This window comes from Macrobrachium nipponense, chromosome 2 (genome assembly GCF_015104395.2).
Source record: "Macrobrachium nipponense isolate FS-2020 chromosome 2, ASM1510439v2, whole genome shotgun sequence".
Taxonomy (NCBI): domain Eukaryota; kingdom Metazoa; phylum Arthropoda; class Malacostraca; order Decapoda; family Palaemonidae; genus Macrobrachium; species Macrobrachium nipponense.
In genome coordinates, this window is record NC_087201.1 from 96,860,360 (window position 1) to 96,877,274 (window position 16,915).

Sequence of the window (16,915 nt, forward strand, 5' to 3'; positions counted from 1 at the left end):
TGTTTGACCCGATAAAAATGTTCTACCCTTATCCCAACAAAATAGGCACCATTGTAAAAAATAAAAACTTTGAGAAAGAGAACCAATAAAGTCATTTCAAAGAATCAATAAAATCATTTTAGAATTTCAAAAGTATTTACTGTATATTTGAATTTATATTTTCCGCATTCAAGTTGATCGGAAGATAACTTTTACCAACTTCTATACTTAGACAAATGAATCTTCTTCAGCGTAGTATTGCAACCAAGCTGCCTGAGAGTTTAAGGTCTCGTTTAGAAACAAACCGGTTTAACCACTGTAAATATTCGACTTCAGAGGAGGCGTTCAGCGTAAAACTTATTAAACAAAATTCTGGGGCATAAAAATTCACGAGAATTTGCAAACCTCTGATAGTTGGAAATGAGCACCGCTTGTGTATCCTCGAAGACTGACAAAAACCTCATAAATCCCCCTGACGTTGCCAGAAGTACAGATTGCAAAATCGGGAGGTCAATTTTTGCCGACTTGGGAAGTATATAGTATATCCTGAAACCCCTTGTTTTCATAGAGATGCTTGGCATGAAGTCCTGTCCATTTCAGTGTAGTCTAGTAACCTTCGCCAAAGCTTGTGGCTGGTTAAGCATTTTGATTGTTGGAAGCATAAGATCGGGCAGGCCATCAAAGCAACCTCTGAGAAGGCTCGAAAAAAGTCCGAGAAAACAATGTTTTATTATTGATCTCCCGCCCCAATAAATGTCGGCACTAGAAAGGAGTCTGTGTGGTTTAGTTCCAAGGAGAATTTCGTCCGGAGGCCGTATGCGGTGGTCTTGGTCTTGAGGCTGTGGATGCTCTTACAATAAGGAAGAGACATTATCTTTGATTGAAGGATACATTTTTTTTTATAATGAAAATACCATTGTCGGAATTGGCATTGAATGAGGGATAAATGTTTTTTTTTTTTCTTAAATCTAATTTTCAACCCGTTGTAGAATAAAAAACAAATGATACAAAACCCGTTAACGTGACAAAATATATACTTGCAGTCTTGTTTTTGATGTTGCTGTTAGCTACTCTCAGTTCCGGATAGTCTCCCGAATGTATTGAAACTATCAATATATTACACAAACACACACATGATATATATATATATATATATATATATATATATATATATATATATATATATATATATATATATATATATATTAGTTAAACATGGCCATGGCTAGCTTTAGTCAGAAGAGCAGCAGTGGTCATCAGTATTGGAATATTAAAAATAAAAAGATAAAAAATAGGAGCGTAACCACGAGGCTCATGTCTAGTTTGATATGAATTAAATTTTGTCGCTGCATTCTGAGGTTTTTATGAAGTTATTCAAGGAACAAAGGGTCTTTTCAATTAGCTTTCGAGGACAGGACATGACAATGCGCTAATACTTTTTTTCTTGACGGATGCAGTTGATTTTCTCGGCATTATTCTGTCAATAACAGCGTTAAAAAACCGTTAGGTGATTCATTAACTTAGTTGCATTGTTGTAGTAGCGGTGGTCTTACTCTCATAAGAATGAAATATTTGCATCGCTACTGAACTCGACCATATGCAGTACTCTGTGTTAAAATGTAGATATTTAGGGTTTTAGTTTCTAAAAGTATTTGTTATGATAGGGATATTTTACCATCAAAAGTACCACTAGTGTTGCTGCGTTGATGTATATTGAACATGTGCACTCCACTTCATATTTTAATATGTAGATCACTTTCTTTGAAACCCTGTAATTGGAATAGGTAATAAATGTAGTTTCCTTTTGGAGCAGTATATCTGCTCCGTCGATATGCAGTGATCTAATAAGGCCTCTGTAAAAAGTGGCTTTTTTTCAAATGCACTAACTGAGATCTTAGTCGTCCAATTCATAAGATTCGCTGGGTTCTTATTTCCTCCTTGCCAGAAGTGGGTCTTCCTGTGGCATATCTTGAAAAAAGATGATTCCAGCCCAGAGAGCACACGTACATGGTCAGTGCCTGTAGCTACTTTTCTGAGCACGGTTCGGTGTTTGAAAATGCTAGTTTTAACGACCATATATTCGGTTAAACACAGCTTCCTATATCACGCAAGGGTTTGGCTTTTATTGAAGAAACTTATAAACAGTTACGCGAAATATTAAGGTTGTGAAACCAATTTTGTATTGGTGCTTTCCAAAGAAACCCACTTGATGGTTTTCTGCTCTTAAACTTGACTGTTTATGCCACCGTTCAGTTTTGCTTGATTCAGCTGCGGAAGCCAATGCTACAATGCAACCTGGCTGTTAATGTTGCTGCAGACTGACTTGATTTGATTCGGAGAGATTTTTCCCCTCGTCTTCATTAGCCATTTTACCCAGAGCTTGAATCTACGTCAGTTCTACTGTCCTAACAACGAGAGAAGACAAAAAACGGGACTCTTCCTCCTGTCTGTCTGTGTCAAGTGAAGGATCTTTCTCAGTTTACTCAAAATACCCAGTAAGTTCACAACTCTATTACGAAAAGCTTGATGGGAAAATATAAGGTTGCATGTCGGTGCGGGTTTTGAGGTTACAAACTATTTTTTGTGGCAGTTTTTATATGACATGGTCTTTACTGTCATACTTGCTGCTTTAGAGTGTGGGCATAAGTATATTCTGCGTAGCTAGTGAAATTGTTAGAGCAGAATGAGACTGGGCAAATGCAGCTAAAACCTTAGACTTGAATTTGAAGGAGAAGGGGTAGTTATTCTGTGCAAGGGTTAGAAAGACCCAAATTGCTTGGAGCGTTTTATCAACCTTCGTCAGTTAACTTTTAAGAATTTTGCTGAAATCATGTATTCATTATACTTTTTAACCATATTAATGCCAATAAGTAGTCCATGAAGGTGTTATATCTGGGTTATTTATATCGCTCGTGAAACTTGCATATTAAATGAGGACAAGAAGCGAGTCTCTGAAAGGAAGGAAGCCTTGCATGATTTGAAGGGGGAAGGGGCCAGGGGCACTTGGGGTTGACCTACTCTTGATTTCTCACACACAAGCATCGCTCGAGTGACAAGGTGTTTTTCTTCGTTATTGGGAGACATGACTCTGGGAAAGGCCGGGGGATTTGGGTGTTTGTCTCTGTCCGTCTGTCTCGTTCTCCCTCTTAGATGAATCTCATTTTTAAAAGTTTGTTTAAAAAAAGTAATATTAATGATGACTCATTCAGCTCGGTTATTTATTTTTTTTTTTATCTACATTGCTAAAACGGATATATATGAAACGAAAGGTTTCTAAGAGCAGAGTCTCGATGTTGAATCGTAGGGAGAATTTCTCCAAATGGACTTTGCATGAAACTTTGCTAAGCACTGCGATTCTCAGAAAAGAAGAAAGCTCACTTAAAGTGGATTTTGGTCGAAGGGAACCATTGATTTCTTTCTCTGAGTATGGATGGTGTTCCTGCGTGTTTTCAGTAAGCCTCGAGGCCATGTTTTCTTTTCACAATTTTTGGGCTTGCATGTTGATTACAGAAATCCTTCACAGATGAGTTCTGTTCAGTCAGTCAGCTTGCTTTTGCTTTAGTTGTCCACCGGGCTGTGCCGGTTTTTCCACTACATTCCTGAAGGCCCTGTTAGATAAGGGAGTAGGTAGGTGGTTTGGTCGCCCCTCGCCAAAATGATGAAGAAAAAAGAGAGAGAAAAAGGGGGGGGGGAGGGGCGGGGTTGCGGGCTTCATTTTACATCGAGGATCGAGTTTCATGTCAATGAAGCACTTGATATGTTGTCTTCAAACGAGTAAGTGATTAAGCCTCTTTCGAAAATAATGGAATTGCTCAAAATGAGTCCATTCTATAAAGAATTCCTCGTGTGTACCTGTCTCGTTTGGCAGATTTTGTCATTGTTCATTTTTCCACCACCACTGATCGTCAGTGTTTCTCCTGGTAGTGTGAAATGAAATTATAAGACACTCGAAAGGCTAGATTTAAGAGCCAAGCAACATCTGTGTATGCGCATGGAATCTGTGCGAGTTTGCGAAGGGATCCCAGGACTAAACTGGCTGTATCGAACAAATCTCGAATAATTCCCGGTGATTGGAAAGAATTCAAGCCTGACGCGAATCTCGATTGTTCTCACACGGTGTCTGAGCGATTCCGTTATTTCATGTGGTGGTTTTAATTGTTCAGTAGCAATTTCCTGTTCATTTCCAGGAATTTCCATCATTAAAGTACAAATTTTGCGTTCTTACGTTAATAACATAGTAAATGGGGTCTTACCAAACTTGCTTACAGTTCGTCCAAAGAACACTTACTCGTAGTTTAGAAGTACAGATTTTTATTTCCACCGTCCATCATTATAAAAACATATCTTCATTACAGTTTCATTTGTAGCTGACGATTACTGTAGAGTTCAATTTGAAATGGCTGGCTCTCTCTCTCTCTCTCTCTCTCTCTCTCTCTCTCTCTCTCTCTCTCTCCGGTTTTGAAGGCAGGTGGTGTCATTCGTGTGAAACGACCGCGTTGAGTTTTTTGCTGGAACCTGGATATTTTGACCTCTCTTCCCCCACCCCCACAGGGCCTTCTCACCCAACTTCCATCAAGGGGCCTGACTGCCTTCGTAGAAGGATTTTGACCACTTCCGGGCATCCTGGTCATCTTAGCAGAACAGCAGCGGTGACGTAGTTAACATTAATCCGGCGTTCCAGACTTTTCGTGCCATTAAACGCGAGAAGGCTTTCCGAGGCGGCATCTTCACTCCATCAGATCAGAGCTGATGCTTATCTTCGAATGCGGAGATTGGTGGTCTAGTCACAATAAGCTGAATGTGTGTTGAGTTGGTTCAAGTGCGTTTACTTCTTTACTTGTTTATCTCTGAGGATTAAGATTTTAGCGGGTTTGTCATTTTCAAAAATTAAAACTTTGCCATTCATTAGTGTGCGCTCTGCCCGCAGACAGGAAGTCTGCGACAGGTGTGAGGCTGCTATATCTCCTTTGCCTCAGCGGGTGTCTTCCTGGGAAGAAACAACAACAGCAGACAGACGTAGTTTGTGTTTTAAAGAGACAGTACAGCAGTGACTGTTGAGCCTAATAGTTACGATAGCGCCTTGACGCGTCAATTTGCTGCGTTCCTTTGTGGAACACATATACTCTAGTCTTAATAATATCTATACGTTTATGCATACTTATACGTTCTCTCTCTCTCTCTCTCTCTCTCTCTCTCTCTCTCTCTCTCTCTCTCTCTCTCTCTCTTACGGGCTGCTATAGGAGCAAGAGCCCGTGCTGGCATAAGGCCAACTAAATCTAGAAAAAAAACAATTTCTCTCTCTCTCTCTCTCTCTCTCTCTCTCTCTAAAATGGTGATGTAACAGTATCTGCATTTTCCTTCGTCTTCGTAATATAAACAGTTCTGTGAAACAATCTGTCAATCACAATTTGATTCTAGGGTTTGATTGAAGGAAAACCCAAGCCAAAAGTTGTATTTATCCTTTCCTGTATTAGATAAAGGTGAGATTTGCGTCCTTGATCATGTTGCTACTATTCGTGCCAGAAGAGAATGGGTATTTTGGCTTTTATTTTCCAGCCACACTCCTTTAAAGAACCGGGCTCTTGTATTAGGAGGAAGTTTTCAAGGTTCATTTTGGTTAACTAGGCATATAGTGGCTTTGTCATTTCCCCATAGAGAGGTGGTAGGAGATAGGGAACCTCCCTGTCAAGGATTTTTGTCAAGGAGTTAAAGAATGATATGAAATCATTGTTAGGCCCACCTGATTATTTCTTGCATGTATTTAATTGACCGTCGTACGTCTAGTGTTGGGGAGGTTGTTTGAAGGGGTGGGGGGCGTCAGAGATAGAAGATTCCATCCCTCTTTAAAGCGTTCCATGACCACTAACTTCTCCCCTTCCCGTTCCTTACAAACTCCCCGCCCCCCCTTCTCCCTACGTTCTCTTCTCTCCCTCCCGCTGCATATTCAGGGAATTTTCATAAAAAGTTAGACTTCAAGTGTCCTTGTTTTACAGTGTCAGCAGAATCGTCTGATGGAGTTTGGTATCTTAATTTTTTATCGGATTGTTTCAGTTTGTTTGTTTAACATTTAAATGACTTGTCAGAATAAATTCACGCAGTCGTGTTAATGAAGAGAGAGAGGCATGTTACATGACGCCAGGTCGATAGAGTGCCTCTAAAAATAAACTCGAGAGATGAGATGAGAGGCAGAGGATGGAAACACGACGCAATTATATTAACTGCAGTCATGTATTATACTTTTAATCTTTGACATCTCGTATAGACTGGGGAACTCATTTAAACATGGTCAACTTGAATAGAATCTTTCAGTCTTTCACATAAAATATCTGCAAGTGTTTCAGTAGAGATTTATGCCTTTGTGCAATCATTGCTGTTGCCTACTTGAGAACTATAGATTAGGATTTTGAAATGATGCAAGTCGAAAAATGTCAACGAGATTGGTAGGACTGACGATTGCATTATGATCATCTTCTCTCCTGTAGTCGAGGTGACGTATTTTTCTCCATTGTATAGGAGAGTTGGGTGTGGCCAACTTTCGGGAAAAAAAAAGCTTGGTTGAAAGAGCACAGACATTGATTTGCTGAATGAATGAAGATGTGGTCACAAGGTGGCTGACTTCGAAAGGTTGTTGTTAGGGGAGAGCAGACAGACCTGTTTGTCTCTTAATTGAATGTGATTGCAAAGTTTGTGCATTGTTGCTGAAGAGTGAGAGCACATTCGTTTTTCAACCTAATTTATGACGGGATTTCTTTTCCATGACGTTATCGCTCCGCGACCTTGGCTTCCACTGCAATTTGCTTTTACCGTTCAAAAGTAAAGTTTTCGATTTTTGTGTTTTTTGTCAGAGCTTAAACATGTTTATCCAGGGATAAGAACATTTTAGCAGAGAAATCAATCTTGCCTCCAGTACCGACCGTGCGGTGATACTGTTACTCAATAATGACATCCGATCGACCTTCTTATCCCGTGACATTTTCCCTTGTAACTAAGTTAGCTGCAGGTGGAAGATGGAGACACACACCTGCGTTTTCATGGGTTCATGGTGCATTGTGACCTTTTCAAGAATCTCTCCTTCTTAACATTAATAGGGCTTTGTCTGTTTGTCAGCTTTTCAGGATGGTGCATTCCAAATGAAGTTGCAAACCACAGTGGTACCTTTCAGCGGGCGTGGTGATTTAATCTCTCTCTCTCTCTCTCTCTCTCTCTCTCTCTCTCTCTCTCTCTCTCTCTCTCTCTCTCTCTCTCTCTGAGCGTGTACCCAGTAAATTATTTTTATGCCCTCCGGACATGAATGGCTGGAGGCAGTGTTACCTTGCAATTTTGTTATGACACCTACCTCTGGTCCATGATAAGAGCTTAGCCAGAAGTAGAACAGGTTATGGTTTCGACGTTCGATTACAGTTATTTTTTGTGTGAAAATAGTATCGCAAGCAATACAAACGAATGAAGTACCAAACAGGAAATCGCCATGTGAATTTAAGATGTGAAATAATTTGTAACCATCCTTCCTTAACCAATTGTCTTATTGTTTACCTAAATTTTTGGTAAAAAAGAAAAAAACCCAAAAGGGATCTTGGAGGAATCATTAAAAAAAAAAAGAAAGAAAAAAAAATCGAGAAACGGAACTTGGTAGGACACATGAAGGTGAACTTGTTCAATTTTCCAAATCTTATTACGAGAAGTTATAATTTTGTTTCGAAAATGAAAAATAATATCTGGTGGAATTTTTTCTGATCACAATTGAAGACCAGGCCCAAAGCTGCTATTCATCCAACCCGACCTGAAGGTACGTTTTATCCTGGACGCCCTTGGGATTGAATGCGCCTTCATTCCAAAGTGGCGTATCCCCTGACTAGTGGGCCAGATAAGAAATATTCTTGTCGGTCGGCGCATTTCGCCTTAATTCTGCCGCCTCTTAAAGTAGGAAAGTGGAGAGGTCCTCACCAGTGAGGAAAGAAACAAGGCCACTTGCGGTTCATGAAAGACAAAAGAAATACTTTATTTTTATAAAGTTATTGCTAGTGTACTTGATCAAATACGAAAAAGAAAGAGCGAATTCTTTGAAATATATGGTTGAACTGGGATGCAACCTTACTCAGATTTAAGTTTATATTCAAACTCGCTCATTGGGACGCCCTGTCGAAAGCATCAAGTCCAAATGTAATAAATAGTAATAGTCAATGTCAAAGAATGGAAATGAAGTGTCCCAAATGTAGGAAAGGGCCTGCGTGGATGGGAAGGTTTGAAGAGGATGGGGCCGTAGGGGACGGGGAAATGGAGGGGGGAGGGAAGGAAAGAGAAGAGTTGAGGTGTTTCTGGGGGGGAGGGAGGGAGAGTATTGGGGGTTGTGGGGAGCATTTGTCGCCGGGAGCATAAAGCCCCCCGCGCTACACGTCCAGGGCTCAGACGAGCTTCCATTGCAGCGGCGTGAACAGCGTCCGCCCACCTCCCGCCCAGATTTCCTTTTCTAAAAAAAAAGGTGTCAGGCGGCCGTACCACTAACGCCCGGTAGTTTTCTTGGTAAATCGTGGAAATGAGTCTGTGAACTGAACACAATTTTGGTATTTGTGACAGTGTGTCTGTTCTCGTGGTTACGTAAAACTGGAAATACTTGACATGAAATTTGTTCTTTTCTTTGTAAGCAAATTGAAGTGAAGTGTTTCCAGTCTATTGAAGACTTGTGAGTGGAACATTTCAATCTGCCCTCAACTAATTGTTTACATTTTATTTGACCAGACACTCACATTTATTTTTGATCTTACTGACGGTTTTTGGTTACGGTTTCATTTGCGTTAATGGAATCCCGCAGTCTCCCATTTGCTTTTTAAAGTTGATTGGTGAATCCCTCCCTATTCCTGCCAGACATATTCAAGGTTTCCATGCCTGACTTATGACCCCTAACTAGAGCAGTTTGTCCTCGGATGGCTTCTGGGAAGTTGTCTTCCGTTGTCTTTTGTTAGAATACTTACTTTTTATTTATATTATACCCCACAGTTATAAGTCTTCATTCTCTTTCGTTTGCGCGTTTTTAGTTTAATTTACAAAACTAAGCATCTCATATTCAACGTTTTATTTCGTACAGGATTAATTTAATATCAGAGGAAAGGAGAGTGAAATTGTTTCAAAGAAGAAAGAAAATATTGCACCTTCCTGAATAAGAGTAATCGAAATAATAAAAGTTTCCCAAGAATAACAATCCAGATAAAGTGAACTTTGGCGGAAACCGGTGTCTTGGTTAAAGTGGGGTTTTGTAGAGTGCAAGACTTAACCTTGAAATCGGGGGATTCACGAACCGGCGGTTCTTGAGCTCACGGCGACGGCTCCGGGACAGGGACAGCAGCATTTGCGTCGTTTGGAAGAGAAAGACTCGACTGAAAACTCTTAGATTCGGTCTTGAAAAGAATATGATGTTTAATAGCTTCCATGACTGTATGTTCTTTTAGAACTCTGACCTCGTGACCAAGTAATTAGGCCAAAAGGGAGGAACAAAATAGGTAAATCAAAAGCACAGATGTACTCAACTATAGAACTTCTTTTCACAGCAGAAAACATGCCATTTGCTTGCCCGTAGTCACTGCGGAGAGAACTCAAAAAGAATAGACGTGAGTTGGGTGCGCAGGTGTTACAAACATATGTGCAGTTGAATATCTCATAGGTGCTAAGTTATCAAAAGGTGGTGATGGCCACATACGCTGCATATCGCCATGTGGAGCTTGACAGAGTGGGCATGGGGAAAAAAAGGTGAGTTTTTTTTGCATTCCGTTTTGCACTCGTTACATTGTTCATTTGATTTTGTATCGATAGTGGCAATTTACTTTATTGTAATAAAAATACCCTTTAGCAATGAAAAAGTCATCCTCCTAAGTAGAACTGGTGGGAAAATTCATATGCGAGGCTCCTCCTTTCACTTCATTTTGACAGGTAATCCTCTAAGTCTATGCGAAATCATGAATTAATAGGTGTTGCAGAGATAGAGTTGCGTGAATACCCAATGCTCTGTGTCAAAATATCGTTTGAGGATGACCTGTATGATAAGGGTGTAGTACTACATGTCTTAAACTATGTATTCAATTCTTCATAAGGGCAGTTCAGCTTTGATAGTCTCAAAGCTTGCGCCAAATTAGAAATAATGGGAGAGCTCTTAGAATTTCTAAGCTATGAATCTATTGCATGTGGATCTCAATGTGACATAGCAGTGGTACGTAAAGATGTTTTGGTTCGTTTTTATAGGATTATTGTCTTAAACCTTCGTAGCATGTTCATGTCACGCACGTGTCAGGTATTTTTCAAGTGTTGTGTTAGATCCTGCTGTCGACGAATGTTTGGAATGGCTCCCACTCGGCAGGTTTTGACACCCCAGTTATATAATGATTTATAAACACTTCATGGTAAAAAGATATTTGTATAAGTGATCCATGCAATTAATGTTTGTCGCTGTGATTTTATTGTACAGTTATGAATTTCTTCATTTTAAAAGACGTTTGATAACTGAATACTGTTTAATAATATATAAATAGGCTAGTCACGAGATTGCAGATAGTTCATGTGACCACCCTAGCTCTGAATGGTAGCCAGGCCCAACATTATTGCTTTATATTGTTGAAGTTCAATACTGTTGAGGTCGAATCGGTAGTTGAGTATGGAGGGAATGAATCTTCAAAAATTATATGGTAGACAGATTTGTATTATATTTACAGTTTTTAAAAGCTCGGCTAAAAATAGTCATAACTTAAACGTATGTCCTCGAGTACATGAATGCCTAAATACAATGAAATAGTAAACCGGATGTAATAATTAGTTTACTAAATACCATATAGCAACATGCAGCTTCCTTTCTCATAAACACCAATGAACTAAATGCATTATTCATCATGTAGTATCATTTCTGTGAAGTTCATCATATGCTGATGATAGAATAACAAAGAATATATGTATGAGACTAGAAAGATAGTCTTAATGACGTATTGCTAATTCTAAAATCAAAACAAACAGTTCAGTAAGCAACTTATGAAACATAGGTGGAAATTGACTACGATTTTAAGTAAGAAAACACTGTAGATATAGCATGCCAACTCAAATACTACATTCAGACAGTGAATGCAGCGTCCTCCCAATCATATTACTAACTCGAACTACTAGGAAGAAGACTTGCAACTATAAACCATAACACAGAAGTCTTGTTTACTGATGAGCACTTGAAGAGAGAGCGTTCTTGAGTTCTGTTCTGAAGGGTGGCCTACACCAGGAATGAGCAAGCAGGTGACTTACTGCAGTTAGTGATGCTAAAAGATCGAAAAGTAAATCGAGACAGGAAGTACGATAGTGTACAATTGATCAGACATATTTCCTAAGTCAGGGTTTGGCGCAATCAGAAGCCTCCTTAGGCCTTATTTTATTCAAGATGTTACTGGTAAGGTGCAGAGAAAAATTCGCTCGGCTGTGCTGTATACTTGTATAATGCAAAATAGAGCAGAAAAGAACATGCATAAGAATTAAACTTGAAAATGAGAAGATAATTCAGTTGATAAAGTATTACTTGGCACCACTGGCATGGACCTGCCTCGGAAGAGTTCGCTCATTCGCGAAGCTTGCACTTCAGTATCTGGATTATAGTTGGCTGTCTGGGAATAGAGGATTTGTAAGCAGAGTTTCGCAGTCGAAGGATCTGCTGGTTTAATCCTAAGAACTCTCAGGGTCTTCCAGTGGGAGTTAACGTGTGATGGCAGTATAGCGATAATTCTTGCTTAATATACCGTGGTAACTGTCTAAAGTTTGCAATGGTTTATTGTGTGGCACAGGCTTCATTGTAATAGATATTATTAATCACCACAGGAGGTGGTTATCTCGCTTCTCATGACGCTGCCATGTTCTCCATTCTCTTAATCCCAGAAATATTGATGGTGAGCCACTTGCGAATCTGCATAAGAAAATTGGCAAACAAAACACTTGAAAATTGCATAAGCTTTGGTATGCAAAGAATTGCATTGGCCTCAATACAACATCAGGCCTAAGCGCCTCAGCGGCATGGTTGGTATGGTATTAGCGTCCCACCTTGGTGGTCGCGGGTTCGATTCTCGACCATTCCATTGAGGAGTGAGTGATGTGTATTTCTGGTGATAGAAGTTCACTCTCGACGTGGTTCGGAAGTCACGTGAAGCCGTTGGTCCCGTTGCTGAATAACCACTGGTTCCATGCAACGTAAAAGCACCATACAAAAAAACAAACAAACAACATTAGGCCACTTGAAGTAAAAGGCTTCTGTGATTAAATTACACTGATAACTATGAACATTGGGGAAAAGCAAGATTCACATTCAAACGAGTCTTTCCCATTGCAAGGCCCTTCTCGATTTCCTAGGATTAAATGGACAGCTCCTCATTGAAGAAACTGCTCATGCAAATCTTTTCTCATTGAAGTCAGCAGCTAAATCCAAATAAAGAATTGCGGTGGAAAAGAATCCACAGGTGGTGATGATGGTGGTGTATCACCTTATCTGTTCTGGTCTGGTGTTCAGTAATCAACAAACAAATCAAGGAGCCTGTATTTGTATTTTCTTTCTTGTTTTACACATAGTGGTTGTGATTGTCCTCTTCCATCATAAACATGACTGAAGTCAATTGGCAGAAGATATAGTCCACCAAGAGCGATTTAAGGAAGGTTGTCAATATTATTAGATTATTAAGAGAAGCATTTGGATCATCATTCCCAATTTGTTATAGTCTTTGTCTGACAAGAGTTGTTAGATGTTTGCTGGTTATAAGCTTATGGCAAAAGAAAATTTGCCTTTAGTCTCCTAGTCCCAACCTACTATGGAAGTTCCTCTGTATGCCATTCTTTATGGTTTTATACAATGAACTCGAGAGTGTTACTTTTTGGAGCTGCTATATTTATTATACTTACACCTGGTGACTTTTATGCTCCAGTTGTTCGTAATGGCTTTCTTTTTGAATGTGCTGTATTAAGAAATTGACATTGAAGTGAACCCCCTTGTGTACTTAATATATTTTGCCGAAGTTCGATTGTCATTTCAAATGGTGACGACATATTTTGGAAGACCAAAGCTACACTACCAGATAGTTATCTGAAATATAGTCGAGGAGCTTCACGAGAAATTGCCGCAGTGTCGCAACCTTGCTAAGGGTAGACGACGGTCAGCGCATCTCACGTGGTGGACTGAAGGTTTTACGTTAATAGGGCTGTTTGCAGCTTTCTTTCAGCTCCAAGTTGCACTGCCCTTTTTTAGTCTTGCCCCTGACCTCCGGCCCCACTTCCTTTCTTTTCTCCCAGTTTCACTTGTATTGTGCTTTAGTTTGTAGATCTAATCATGCTGCTCAACCGCTCCAACCCCCTCTTTTCGCTACATGGAGCGCTGAATGGCTGAGGTTACCCAAGCAGTACTTTGTTTGGCCACCTAAAATTCATAAGTCACAATTATCGTAGGTTGAATTCACCAGGCAGGCAGTCCGTAGACTAAATTAATTTTATATAAATTTAGAACTGGAATAGGTTTTGTAATCGGTTTCTGTGTAACATCGCACATCGACAACTTAACTTGACTGGCGGCTTAGGTATTTCATGTAATGCATTCGGTAAGTTGTATTGTTCTCGGTCACGAATACAAAACCTTTATGCTCCATATATAGGAACAATTGTAGGGTTTCGGCGCCTCATTTCTGCTGTTTGGATGTGATGATACCGTAACACTGAAACTTGATCAAGATTTACAATGACTGTTATGTGATCTGAACACGTTTGAAACGGTTTAGAAACCATTCTAAAACGTGATCTGTCCTAACTTTTTAAAGAATGTCAAAAAGCAATCAGTGAAGTTCCTTGTCATTTTTTAAAGGAAAAAAATTCGCTCCAATATTTGTTTGGAGAAACAAGGCGTGATTTCGGTCACCAATTGCTCCTACTGGAGTTAATCTCCCTCGTTGACACCAAGATGACACTCAACTCGACAGGCAACCGCATTCTATACTTTTTGACTTTGGAGACAATCACTGGGTAGTCATTTTTTCCAGATTTGTATAATGTAGAATCGAAAATCTTGTGCACCACTTGGAGGAAATATACTCCAAGTGTTCCCTGGTGAGCGTCCTTTTTAGCTGCAAGAGGCCTGACAGTCTGCAAATTGTGCCTGCAGACGCAAACCATAACCATAACAGCAGGTTTGCTGAAGCACTGACTACCATATACGTAATGCTGAGAGTCTTGTGAAGCGATCCTTCATTCCTGGAAAGTAAGCGGCGGCCTAACGTTCTATTCGAAGAGAAACGATTAGGCTTCATACAAGTTAAGAGGCCTCTTCATGATGAGAGGACTTTAGGAGACAAAGGGAGGGCGGATGGAGGAGTGCCTTGCTAAGGTTCAAAGTTTTTCAGGACGTTGTGCATCACTTAACTGGATGAAAAATAGTATTCATTATTCGATCTGTGTGCGGATAGGCCGGTGACCTTCAGGATGCAGCAAACTTATTGAAGAATAGAGTATAAATGAATTTGAGATTGAAGTTGCTGTTTCGAAGCCAAGGTGAAATAGGCCGTGGTATCTTGGTTTCGGCAACAGCTTCTACACGATGACGAGCCATAGATTTTATCACAGTTAATCTGCATAAAATAAGTGCAACGCCCAGATATCAAATATAACATTTCTTCGTAAACCGAGTAATGACAATATTTACAGTTTTAAGATTCAGTGCATCCCTGGCTATAGACATTTGTGTCACCTTTTGGAAAAGCATTGTATCATTGTCACGAAAAATTTGGATCCATTTCATTTTGAATAGATGTATATCTTCTGAATTGCTGCTGCTTCCAGTTTTCACTTTTTGTCCCGAGTTTCTTTCCCTTTTCTTCCGTCATTTTTCCTCCAGTTTCGCCGTTTCCCGAAAATGGGCATTTTCAACGAGGGGCTTTGGAGTGGGCCCGCCGGGAAGGGTGAGAGGGAGAGTGAGTGGGCAGACTATTGATTCTTCTCTCTATTTTTCCCCATCTGTAAGTTTGGAGAATGTCTGCCATCGCTCCTTGTACCCATGAACGTATGAATTCTACTCTCTCTCTCTCTCTCTCTCTCTCTCTACTTCCTCCCAACCCCCCATCCCCAACTCCTCCAAGACACAACCGCAACATGAGTAGGCAGTGTATGAGAGGGAGGGGGGAGGGTTAGGGTGATGACTGCTCTTGCAAAATCTCCCAACCACGTCTTCTCTTTCCTCCCCCTTCACCTTTGCTTTCTGAGACTTCGTTCGTTATCTGTTATCCAAACTCCGTGCTTGTGAGCACTTTTACCGATTTTTGTCGCTGACCATGCCTTCATTTTTTTGTTTTCTCCAAATCCAGGACTGCTGTAGGTACAGCTATAGGGCTTCTTCCAGTTGACAGATATAGCTTTCCAAAAGTTATAATATGGCCCATAAATGAAAGTTTGATTCAAGTTATTCGAATCACTTAGGTGCTTTAACGCTAATCAGAATGAGCAAACCAACTGGCGACTGTGACTAGCTCGTTACATTTCTCCTCAGACTCCAGGGATGCCTGGTCTGCACTCTAGACGGTTCGCTTAAGCCCCAAGTAATCTCACCTTAGCCGTGTTAACTCCTATGGCTTCTGTTCTTTGGACGTCAACCAGAGCACGTGCTTTCTGGTACATAACATGATTCATCAGCGTCGCGCTGCCGACTCATGTGCACTTGAAGGCGAAGACAATACCACAGTCTTGAACAGGACACTGTCTGCGCTTTTCGATCATTTGCCCGCGACGACACACACACACATACACACACACACACACACACCTTTCTCGGATTGCCACGGGCGTCATTAATCAAACTACGTTAAATAACTTAAAGACTGTTCTTGGAAAGTTAACATTTTGATAAGTGTGTGTACCGTAAGGTACCTTGTCCCTGAGTGATGATATTCTTGATGGGTAAATTTGCATGAAGGAATAGAAACCCTACGAAGTGAATGATTGCTTAAAGCCTCAGAGTTCGTACGAATGACATAAAGACATTACCATCCCGGTTGCTTTTTTTTTTCCACCAAGAGGAGTGTCGAGTTTTTGAAAGGTTTGTCTTAAGGTAGAGGATTTGCTTGCTTAAGTACAGTACAGTTTAGGGATAGTAGTAAGTTAATTTTAAGAAAGGGTGGGGTTTTTAAATGCCTGTCATAGTTTTCCTGGCATAAGCCGAGTTTTGGTGAATGAAAAGTTACCTTTTTCCATTTTTGAAAATTTCAGCTGAAATCCCTAATGACAGTCAACAGACTATAAAACCAAGAGGGCTGCAAAATTAAGTCAGGCTGCAGAGAGGCAACTTATAGGATTTAGAGAAATGAAAGTGAGGAAGAAAAAAAAAGAAAAAGATGCCCCCAAAGCAGGAATAAAATTGCTCCTTGCTAAAATATTTGGAAATCGAAAGATTCGGCAACTGCACTATGCAAATTATTCCAACTTGTATTGTAGCCAAGATCAAACTCGTAGCAAACAAGTATGAAACCTGGTACTAGAAAACAGCATACTGTAGCAGCAGCCTGCATAGTGTTGCGAGCAAAAAACCTGCAGAGTGCAGAGGATGATGTGGTACATTTTATGCAACAAACATAATAAACTAACTTTACTTTGTAGCTGAAATAAACATTGGGTGTTGACAAAAGACCACCACACTGGACAACAGTACTTCAAACCAGGAAGAAGAATAGCTTCACCATGAAACATTATTGGACAACATTTCTGTGTGAGACAAACTTTTTGAGAAAATGAGGAAGCAATATGACGTACCCGCTTTTCAGAAGTCTCAATCTTACAGAACGTTTCACCTAAAATATTTCAAGAATCACTGACATTTAAATCGGTGTCTTTTAAATGTAAATCAGAATGCAAATGCAAGAGTGTTCGGGATCGACTAGTGATCATACTTTGAGAAAGCCTATCTAGA

General features: G+C 40.1%; 1 protein-coding gene across 7 annotated transcripts in view; it reads left to right on the forward strand.

The window, feature by feature from the left end:
* LOC135220814 (microtubule-associated protein Jupiter-like) overlaps positions 1-16,915 on the forward strand; it is a 92,262-nt gene that overhangs the window by 37,280 nt on the left and 38,067 nt on the right. Inside the window, exons 1-2 of one of the 7 annotated variants that reach the window (XM_064258333.1) lie at positions 8,353-8,499; positions 9,062-9,720. The exons of 2 other annotated variants lie outside the window; for them this stretch is intronic. In XM_064258333.1, coding sequence (XP_064114403.1) covers positions 9,659-9,720 — 62 coding nt within the window. In that variant the 5' untranslated portion in view covers positions 8,353-8,499; positions 9,062-9,658. Of the gene's footprint in view, positions 1-8,352; positions 8,541-9,061; positions 9,721-16,915 lie in introns of those variants that run through there. 4 more of the 7 variants (XM_064258334.1, XM_064258336.1, XM_064258337.1 and 1 more) reach the window with 4 other exon arrangements.